General features: G+C 34.8%; 1 protein-coding gene across 1 annotated transcript in view; it reads left to right on the plus strand.

The window, feature by feature from the left end:
* Positions 1-11,250, plus strand: part of OXSR1 (oxidative stress responsive 1) — a 143,556-nt gene that overhangs the window by 82,115 nt on the left and 50,191 nt on the right. Inside the window, exons 5-6 of the mRNA XM_023514051.1 lie at positions 3,110-3,165; positions 8,770-8,879. Of these exons, the coding sequence (XP_023369819.1) occupies positions 3,110-3,165; positions 8,770-8,879 (166 nt within the window). The remainder of the gene's footprint in view (positions 1-3,109; positions 3,166-8,769; positions 8,880-11,250) is intronic.

The following is an 11,250-nucleotide window of genomic DNA, read 5'->3' on the forward strand; positions in this document are numbered from 1 at the left end:
TTGTCCTGTTTGAGGACAAAGTGTGGTATTTATGATTGTTCAGTGGGTCATGATATTCCTCTGCCTTTATTCCTGGAGACTGTCTACAGATTGCATTTTTTGGTTTCAAAAGGGAAGCATGATTTGATTATTTGGGAAATTTATCACGAAAAGTACTCAAAGTGCAGACTTTACTAAAAATGGATTGCTGTTTCTTCAGTTATGAAAGATAAAAACTTATAAAACACTATTTGAATAGGTAACACATACATATGACCTAAAAAATCCAAACAGCAAAATGATATATGGTAGAAAACAAGTTTCTCAATATGACCTAAATTATAAATTATGCTGATACTGTGTACCCGTGATACGATGTGATGAAAATGGTGCTTTCCTATGTGGGTTTTCGTCCAAAACCCTGTAACACCAGTTTAATCATGAGAAAAACATAGTACAAATTCTAATAGACTGATACTCTATATAATACTTGACCATTATTCCTTAAAACTGTCAAAGTCACCAAAAACAAGGAAAATATGAAAAACTTACAACCAAGAGGAGTGTGAGGTAACATGACAACTGAATGTCATTATGGTATCCTGGATGGGATCTTGGGATAGAAAAAGTACCTTAGGTGAAAACTAAAGAAATTTGAATAAACTCTGGACTTTAGTTAATAATGATATATTTATACTGGTTCATTAATTGTAGGAAAGTACCATACTAATGTAAGATGTTAATAATAGGAGCAACTAAGTGTTAGGTAAGAACTCCTGCACTAGCTTCTCAATTTTTATGTAAATCTAAAAGTGTCTAAAAAATAAAGTATTAGAAAAAAGTCCTCTTCCTCCCAACTCCCAATACCTTAGTCCAAAGGGAATCATTTCTTATGACTCCTTTGAGAGAGATTTTTATACCAGTATAAACATAACATATATCTATCTCTATCCTGCTTTTTTTTAAAAGAAGAGTTAAATGACTCTTTAAATTATATTATTACTAAATTTTATATGTAGTATTCTTTTTTCACTTAAGAATACATTTGGAGATTGTTTTGTATAAACACATATTCTTTAGTTTGTAGTATTTTATGGTATAGGTATACCATAGCTTAACTTCTTTTGATGGATAGTTAGGTTGTTCCCATTTGTTGACTGCAATATATTAGTTTTATAACCCTAAAATTTGGAGGTGGGAAGTTGGGATTTGGGAAAACAGGGAAGGAATAATCTCTTACTATTTTTTAATGTTTAACCAGCATTTTTAATTTACTTGTTTTTTTAATACTCCACTTTTTTTCAGTGGATTTGAGACAAAGTTGCTTCTGTATAGTTATTTAGGTTTGTTTGGTGAATATCTGGAGATGCCACCTATTTACTAACCATAATGCTAAGTAAATACAGGTGCTGTAGTAACATGTTAAGATATAAGCCTAGATCTACCTCATGGTGAAATGAGGGGACACACCTAGAAATATGACAATATAGTACAATATGCTGACACTATAGTGTAGCCTCTTGCAAAAACTCAGAGGAGGGAGTGAATAAACTATGCTTTCTCCTATACCCCATTCGGTTTTAGATGAACTCAGAAAAGGGAGTTGGAAGTTAGTGGTTGACTCAGTTGGATGATCTTTGTCACCAAGGGAAAAGGATGTCCTCACTTCTTTCCTGTTTGTAGTGTAGGGTCAAAACAGGCTGACCTCCACTCTACTAAAATAGCCTCTGGGAAAATGACCTGTAAATCACTTGGGGTGATAAGCAGTACAAAATACTCAGTAATATGATTGATTTTCTTACACTTCAGTATATATTTTGAAAAGACATTGTATATTGTGATATGATGCTGCTGGTGCACACAGTTGTGGAATTCTTGTTTATTGTTTGCCAAGGCATGGTTATATCCAGAGACCGGGGGGAAAGGGATAGGATGAAGTGTTGTGCTTTCCTGGCCTCAAGGCCTGCCTTTCTTTTGTTTATTTAATTATTTTTAATTATTAAATGACTAATAGATTTTTATCATGTTCTCCTTAAAAAAAAATAAATAAAAATAACATACTGTTCTCTTTGACTTTAATCTCACTTATCTCCACAAAAGGAATCATTTATTGCTTTCCCTTTGGTATATATGGAAAAGAGTGTATATGTATTAGTGTGTGTAACATTAATCATGTCATATATAATACACTATCCTCCCATTTGATTTGTTCATTTAACAATGTGTGTTAGAGGCCATTATCATGTCACAACTTCTATTCATGGATCTAACAGAATTAATTTAAGTTTCTATTGTTGGCTATCTTCTTAACAGTTTTTATTTTTATACATTTTTGAGAGTCTCTGGGTTACCAAGAAATGGATTGCTGCTCTTAGAATTCAGGTGTTTTTAATTTTGCCTAATTACTAACATGTTGTTCCATGAAAAAGCAAAACAAGTTATAGATTAGAATGGATAGTATAATATCATTTATGTTGAGAGAATAGCCCAGATATGTCAAGGTACATGTTCTGTTAACCAAACTAGTAACAGTTGAAAACTTTGGAGAAAGTACTTGAGAATAGTGGTCAAAGGAACTTTGGCCTTTTCTGTGGTATTTAGGTTTTTGTAACAAGAATTGTTCATGTATTACTTATACATTATAATGTATAATTTGTTCATTATGGTGACTCAATCAAGTCATTATAAATAGTTAAAAATAGAGAGATGTCTGAGTACTTTTTATCTATTTGCTATAGGCATAGAATAGCCCCTGTTTTCAACTACGTGCTTGCTGGATTATTTAGAAAAAATTGATCATTTATTAGGGTGTAGAAAAAAACAGCTTATTTCAAAAAGTAGAATTAGGTGAGAGTCACGTTCTATGATTACTGTTATCCTAATCAGAATATTTAATCTCCTGGCTTTTCTCAATATTATGGTAGGAGGCTATACTTTATTGTAGGTTTCTGTTCAGATTCTAGTACCACTGACAAAGGTTTGAAAAATTTTACTATTTACTGTAATATCCTTACTGTAAAATAGAACATTTAAATATTGCTACTATTGTGTGAATATAGTAAACAATTGCTTAAATTATGTTATTCCAAAGAATAAGTGTTTTTTATTATGTAACTTTTTTTTTTTTAAGAGATGTGAAAGCTGGAAATATTCTACTTGGAGAAGATGGATCAGTACAGATTGCAGGTAATGATTAGTATTTTAATGGTAAATAGAACTACATTACTTATCTTTTATGTTTTTTTAACCTTTATTCCCTGGACCATCATCCATGAAGCTAACTCTCAAGATACCTTCTAGTACTCATCTTTCATTTCAGATCTTAGATTTTTCCAGTCATTACTCATTACCTTCCAATCATCCATCCCTTAAACCATTTAGGGCCTTCTGCTATGGATTCTCATAGCATTCTGTACTTTCCTTTAAAGAAAAATAGTCAAGAATACTAAATGTGTTTAAGAATAAATATACTGTAGAAAGATTATACAGAGCCTTCTGTCCTGATAGAAGTGATATATTCATCAATTGGAAAAGGCATCTGAGAAGTAGAAATGTACTTTTGTCTGTTTCAGAATTGAAAGTATAAGAGTTTGAGTAGGTCCTGCCAAAGGTAGCTATCCTGATAAAACACCACTCCTCCAGGCTAAGTAAGACTCCAGAATGACTATTCCCAGGGATTGTCTATAATGCATTTCAGAAAACCTCAATAGCATGATTGATTTTCTTATGCTTCAGTACACATTTAGGAAAGACATTATATACTGTGGTAGATGCTGGTACTGCACACAGTGGAATTGTTCATTCTTTGGTAAGGAATGGTTATATGCAGAAATGGTTCCAGACCACTAAAACAGGCAGGTATTTGGTTCGGCAGGAGAACGATAATCACCCAAACCTTGATTTTCTTTTTCCTTCAACTTTAAGAAGATAGTTTAGGCAAATATTTTCTCCTTGAGGTAAGGAAATATTTTACCCAAGTCACATATAGCTCAAACTTAAAAGATTTATAAATTTGACTTGTTTAAAATTAACAACTTAACCTCATCAAAAGAAGTACAAATGACTTATCACTAACAATAAAAAGGCAAGGCACAAGGCTGGGTGGGATGGCTCACACCTGTAATCCTAGGACTCTGGGAGGCAGAAGCTGGTGGATTGTGTGATTTAACAGGTTCAAGACCAGCCGGAGTGAGACCTCCTCTCTAAAAATAGCTGGGCGTTGTGGCGGGTGCCTGTAGTCCCAGCTACTGGGCAGGCTGAGGCAAGAGAATCACTTGAGCCCAAGAGTTTGAGGTTGCTGTGAGATTCTACTGAGGGTGACAAAGTGCAACTCTGTTGCCAAAAAAAAAAAAAAAAAAGAAAAAATGCAAGCCACAGAGTAGAGAACATGTTTCAACATGAATAATTGTGAAAGGGCCCAAATTTAGAATATATAAGGAGCTCATTAGGAAAAAAACAATAGATAAAGAAGTGGACAGAAGCCTGGCATAGGTACTTTCTAAATGAAGACATCTGAACATAAATACAAAAAAAAATCCAGGCCAGTTGCCGTACCTCTTGCCTGTAATTCTAGTACTTTGGAAGCTCAAAGTGGAAGTATTGCTTGAGACTGAGAGTTCAAGACCAGACTGGGCAGCATAGTGAGACCTATTCCTACAAAAAATTTTTAAAAAGAAAGATTATCTGGGCACGGTGGCTTGTGCCTGTAGTCTCAGCTACTTGGAAGGCTGAGAATTGTATGAACATAGGAGTTTGAAGTTGCAGTGAGCTATGATCATGCCATTACACTTTAGTCTGTGTGACAGAAGATACTTAGCTTTGCTAGTAATCTATTAAATGTAAAGTAAAATCACCTTAAATTGATTGACTTGGCAGAAACATCTGATAGTACCAACTGTTGATGTGGGTATAAAGCAAGGGAAAAAAATCTCATGTTCTGATGGAGGGAATATAAATTGGTACAACCATTTTATTAAAGTTAAAGATATGCATACTTTAGGACTTCGGCTTTTAAGTGTATGGCATAGAGAAATTTGTTCATATATGTATCACAGTGTTCATGATCACTACAAATTTGAAATAAACCCGATACCTTTGATTAGTAGAATGGATGAATAAATTGTGATTAATTTACATGTTGTAACACTATACTTGTATAGTGATGAAAATAAGTAGAACTACAGCTTCATACAAAAGCATTAATGAATCATAAAAATATAATAATAGGGTTGGATTGGACATTAGTTTCCCTATCTAGCGTGAATGGCACCATAGCCAGCCATCTGGATGAACCAGGAATTTGGGAACAACAGTACTAGCTATCTCTTCTCCTTGACTCATGTTTAGTCTATCACCAACCCCTGCCAACACTGCCTCCTTAGTTCACTCTTATATTTTTTTATTGTGGTAAAGCATACATAACATAAAATTTACTATTATAACCATTTTCAAGTTTATGATTTGGTGGCATTAAGTACATTGATATTGTGCAGCTATTACCACCATCCATATTCATAATTCTTTCATCTTTCTTGACTCAAACTCTCCACCTATTAAAAAATTATTTCCCATTCAACCTCTCCCCCCAGCCTGGGTGGCCTCGTTCTACTTTCTGTCTACAAATTTAACTCCCCTGAGTAACTGATAAGTGGAATCATTTAATATTTGTTCTTAAGTGATTGGCTTATTTCATTTTGTATGTCTTCCTGGTTCATCTGTGTTGTAGCATGTGTGAAAATTTCATTACATTTTAAGGCTGAATAATAATTCCATTGGATGTATATACCCACCAGGAGAATTGCTGGATCACGTGATTATCCTGTGTTTAAGTTTTTGAGGAATTGCTGTATCATTTTTCAGAGAAGCTGCACCAATTTATATTCCCATAAGTAAGGCACAAGGGTTCCAGTTTCTCCATATTCTCACTAATACTGGTTAGTTTCTTTTTAAATTAAAAATTTTTTTTGGTAGTAGCCATTCTAAGGGATGTGAGGTAGTATCCAGCTCATTGTGTTTTCGATTTGCATTTCTTTGATGATTTGTGATGTTGAGCATCTTTTCATGTGTTGATTGGCCATTTGTATATCTACTTTGGAGAAATGTCTACTCCGGTTCTTTGCCCATTATTGCATTGGAATGTTTTTGTTATCAAATTATAGGAGTTCTTTATATATTCTGGATATCAATCTCTTATTAGATACATAATTTGTGAAATATTTTCTCCCATTCTGTGGGTTGCCTTTCACTCTGTAGATAGTGAACATTGATGCATAAAAGTTATTAATTATTATGAGGTCCAATTTATATACTTTTTCTTTTATTGCCTGGAATTTGGTATCATATCTAAGAAATTGTTGCCAAATCCAGTGTCCTGGAGCTTTTCTCCTACATTTGCTTTTAAGAGTCTTATGTTTTAGGGGCTTATAAGTTTTTCAGACTGTATTATTGTATAGATAGCATTTATTATAAAGAATCATAATTGCCTGTTCTAGAAAGAAGTTGCGCAGAGGCAAGGTGCTCATCTTCTTTGATCATCACTTTTGATCACATAGTAGGCACGAAAGTCCATCTTGTACTTTAGTTGAAATTGTGTTAACATAGGAGTTAAAATGATTTCTTGCACATTTTAATTGCTCTTTCTCTGTAGTTGGTTTAAAACGAAAGGCAAATGGCATTTTTGCTACTTGGCTTCTGGTCTTAACTTTATGGTTGGATTATGTTTCTTTGGCATTGTAGCTGTGCACATTATTTAAAAGGAAAGTTTTGGTAAAGTGGATATTCTCACATTACTTAGCTAAGTATTTTAAGTAGAATCTGCAGAGTTGATAAGTCCTACTTGGAAGCAACTAGAGGTATAGCAGCTGATGATCTAAAAAGTCTGGATTATTATTAAATTCTGGCTTTTTTTTTTTTTTTAAGAGATTGTGGGGATGGGGGGTGTCTTGCTTTGTCACCCAGGCTGGAGAGAACAGTGGCATGATCACAGCTCATTGCAGCCTCAAACTCTTGGGCTCAAGCATTTCTCTTGCTTCAGCTTCTGAGATTATAGGCATGGGCCACCATGCCCGGCTAAATTCTGGATTTGAAATTCTGGATATTTTAAGTACTAGTACGTTTTAAGAAATTTAAAAAAATTCATAATTGAACCTTAAATACATACTGTATATAGCCCTATTGAATCTTTATCATATTTAAATATTTTAAGGCATAGCTTTCTCCCACTGGTTAGTAATAAAAATACTAGTGTTTATTCAGTGCTTAATATGTACTAAGAGAGACTGTTCTAAGTATAGTGTAATTCATTTAATCCTTAAAAAAACTTTATTAGGAGGCAGCACCTATGGCTCAGAGGAGTAGGGTGCTGGCCCCATATGCTGGAGGTGGCAGGTTCAAACCCGGTCCTGGCCAAAAACTGGAAAACAAAACAAAACAAAACAAACAAAAATACCAAACAGACTTTATTAGACAGGTACTATTATAATAATACCTACTTTTTACAGATGAAGTATAGCACAAATATTGAAAATAGGTGCCAAGTTTAGCTAGATAGTGGGAGAGATGAATGCATAGGATGTACTTTTTTCCCTCTCAAATGCACTTTTAATAAATGTTTACTTTCTTGTTGTTATTTTATGAGTGGAACAGCATTTTAAAATTCCTAGATATTTGCCAGGGTAGAAGGATCATGAACTGTTAAAGAGTTTTTTTTTTTCCTTTAGAACTGTGTTGTGTACATTTACTGTTTTATACAGTGATAAGCAAACAATTACTTTAGGATGGCTGAATTTATAGATTTATGAATCTGGAATTTTCAAGTTTGCTAAAATTATCCTCTCACACTGGAATTGTCCATAATTTATTCTGCTTTGAAATATAGACTTATTTTATATACCTGCAGATTTTCTGAAAAATATAATATTCCCACCAGTAAGGCACAAGGAGCTTATATCCAATCTAAGCTAAAAAACAAAAAGGGAAGTCAGGTAAGGGTGTGTAAGGATAAGATGTATACTCATAAAAGCCTCACTCTATTAGTTAAGATTCTTTTGGTTGCATCAGAAGTAATCATTAGCTAAGTTAACAATGTAGGAATTTTTGAAATACACAAGGAAGTACATAGAATCAAAGAATCTACCGAACAGCTAAGCCTCAGGATGGGCAAGTACTCACTTGTGCTGGTGACCTTCAGGATGTGGCTATTAGCATGACTCAGCTTCAGCGACCCTTTACAGAGAAGAATCATGGTGAGACAGGATGTCTTTTTCATCAGTGACTAGTACTTTGGCTTCAGTATTCTGGGATAAAAACTTCGTAGAGAAAATTCTGAGGCTTAGAGATGTTAACTGAGTTTAGCAGTATCACACCTTATTAAGAGGTAAAGTTAGGATATAAATTTAGTATTACTAACTCTGTTTAGTTCCAGATTGTTTGTAATTTTTTTGAATACCAAGTTAAAAAGATTGTATTTCATTATATAGGATTTTTTGAGCTGAAAGGGCCTTGTTAAAATGATAATTTAAAAAATAAATGAATGAATGATTGAGATAGTGAAATACAGAATGGTTTGGAGCAAGGAGAAAAATCTGAGATGATCAATGTGTAGGTGTGGAGAAGAATGGAATGAGGGCCCTGTTAAGCTATGCTTTAATTTAGTCAAAAGAAGATTAGCAAAAAGATGAAAGTAATCATGCTATTTGTCTCATTTATTTATATGATGGTGACTTTATTATATTATTATTTGTTATGATGGTTAATGCACTTTCAATACTTTGCTGTTGTTTTCTATTTCAGACTTTGGGGTTAGTGCTTTTTTAGCAACTGGTGGTGATATTACCCGAAACAAAGTGAGAAAGACCTTTGTGGGCACTCCTTGCTGGATGGCACCTGAAGTTATGGAACAGGTACTATGTCTATTGTCTTTTTAAAATAGTTTACGGTTTTGTGATGAAACTGAAAAAAACTGAATAGTGTTTTCTTTTGTTCAGTATACTACTAGGTTAGCGTTAAGTTGTATGATTTTACTTCTTAGTTAAGTCTCTAGTCCACCCTTGGAAACAAAACAAAAACACTCTAGAACTTTACAAAGGACTTATGAAACTCAGGAATAATATAATCAAGATTATTTTAATAATTATATTAGTGCAAATTAAATTACCTGATTTTTTTATTATATCTTTGTTCTATAAAAATATTTTTGCTGGTTATAAAATTTTACTTTTAATCATTCCACTGTCTTATGACTTCTCCTTGAGATGCCAGCTGTCAATCCAAGTCTTACTCCTGTCTCAGCCCCCTAAGGAGCTGGCAGACGCCTCGATGCCCAGCTAATTTTTCTGTCATATTCTCAGTCAAAGATCTTTTCTTAATCAAATATTTAGGTGATTATTTTTTTTAAAATAAGTTTTCTTGGGATTCATTAGGTTTTTTGAACATAACAGTTGATGTCTTTGATCAGTTCTGGAGTATTCTCAGACACTATTTTTTCATATGTAACCCCTGCCTCATTCTGTCTCTCTCCTTGATATCTTCTTATACTCTAGTTCTGCAGTAGAACCTTTGTAAGTTGACCACTCAAGGGACTGTAACAAACTGGTCAACATAAGGAACTAGGCCTACTGTACTGATACATATATGTGGTACAGGTCTGGTCTATGAAAATTAGGTCAGCTTAAGGAGGTGGTCAGTGTAGGGAGGTGTAAGTGACCTAATTTTTTACATGTAGTTTTATTGCTGTTTCTTGAAGAACTGGTTTTCTCTACACCTCTATTTCCCATTTGCTCTTCACAAATTGGTATTCCTGTGTCACTTGTCACATTACTTTAAGGCAGTGATTCTCAACCTTCATAATGCCCTTTAATATAGTTCCTGTGGGTCGCGACCCACAGGTTGAGAACCGCTGCTTTAAGGAAACTTTACTGCTTCTCAAATCCAATGCTTATTTCTTATTCCTTATTTTATCCTGTTGGTAGCATTTGAAACTGTTGGCTGGTCTAACTATATCCACTTTCTTAGTTTCCTAGTGTAGTTTCCTCATCTTTCTCCTGCTTGTTAGGCTATATCCCTAACTTCTCTTTTGATTCTCTTTCTGCTCCTAAATGACATTTCCCAAGACCTTTATCTTGGACTCTACTCTTTTCTGAGTGTAAAGTTCTCACTAGATGTTCTTATCTGTGCTTCTGGTTATTAATGATTTCTAAGTTATATCCAGTCCAGTCTTGTTTCCTAAGCCTCCTGATAGCTTTCTGTGGATGTTTTTCATAACTGTCTTATAGGGTGTATCAAACTTAGTATGTTAAGGACTGAATTCATTTCTTACTTTCTATTTTTTGGAGGTAGGATCTTACTCTGCGGCCTGGCCTAGAGTGTGGTGGCATCATCTTAGCTCATTGCAATCTCAAATTCATGGACTCAGGTGATTCTCCTGTCTCAGTTTCCTGAGTAGTGGGACTATAGGCGTGTACTGGGCATGTGTGGCTAGTTTTTCTGTTTTTTTTTTTTTTTAAGTGACATGGTCTTACTGTGTTGTTCTGTTCCCTGGCCCCAAGTGATCCTCCTACCTTGGTCTCCCAAATTGCTAGGGTTAAAGGCATAAGATACCATGCTCAGCCTCTTACTCTGTTTTAATCACCTGTATTTACCTGTTGGTGAGGGAAAGATTTCCACTCTGGAGTTATGGGGGTGGCTGAATATATGCAACACCTGAGACTGAATAGATGAGCATGACAGCAGTTTATAAGTTGCAAATATGTACCACCTGTTTGGAGGAGGACACTGTATGCCACTCGGGGCCACACCTGGTTGCACTGAGGTACAGAAGGAACAAAAGGGGGCTTTGGGAGAGAGACTTTATGGTATCAAAAGAGTGAGGTATCCCTTGATTTCCTTGAGAGGATGTGGTTGGCTGGCAGGGAGCTGAAACCTGCTATTCGAGAGTAACCTGGAACTATACCTATTCAATTTGATAAGGAGAATTGTTGAGCTAGGGAGCATTATCCATAGGGGCATGGTGGAGAGGAGAATTCGTACTTAGTTCATTAGAGTCCCTTATATTTTATTAGATAGCAAGGCAGCACTTACTATTGAGCCTTAAGGTCTTTTTATTTTTTTTCTAGACAGAGTCTCACTCCATTGCCCCAGCCTAACTCACAGCAACTTGAAACTCCTGGGTTCAAGCAATTCTCCTACATTAGCCTCCTGAGTAGCTGAGACTATAGGCACCTACAGTGATGGCTGGCTAATTTTTCTATTTTTAGAAAGAGTTGGGGTCTCACT

This window comes from Otolemur garnettii, unplaced genomic scaffold, assembly GCF_000181295.1.
Source record: "Otolemur garnettii isolate 467f Iridium unplaced genomic scaffold, OtoGar3 scaffold00002, whole genome shotgun sequence".
NCBI classification, from domain to species: Eukaryota; Metazoa; Chordata; class Mammalia; order Primates; family Galagidae; genus Otolemur; species Otolemur garnettii.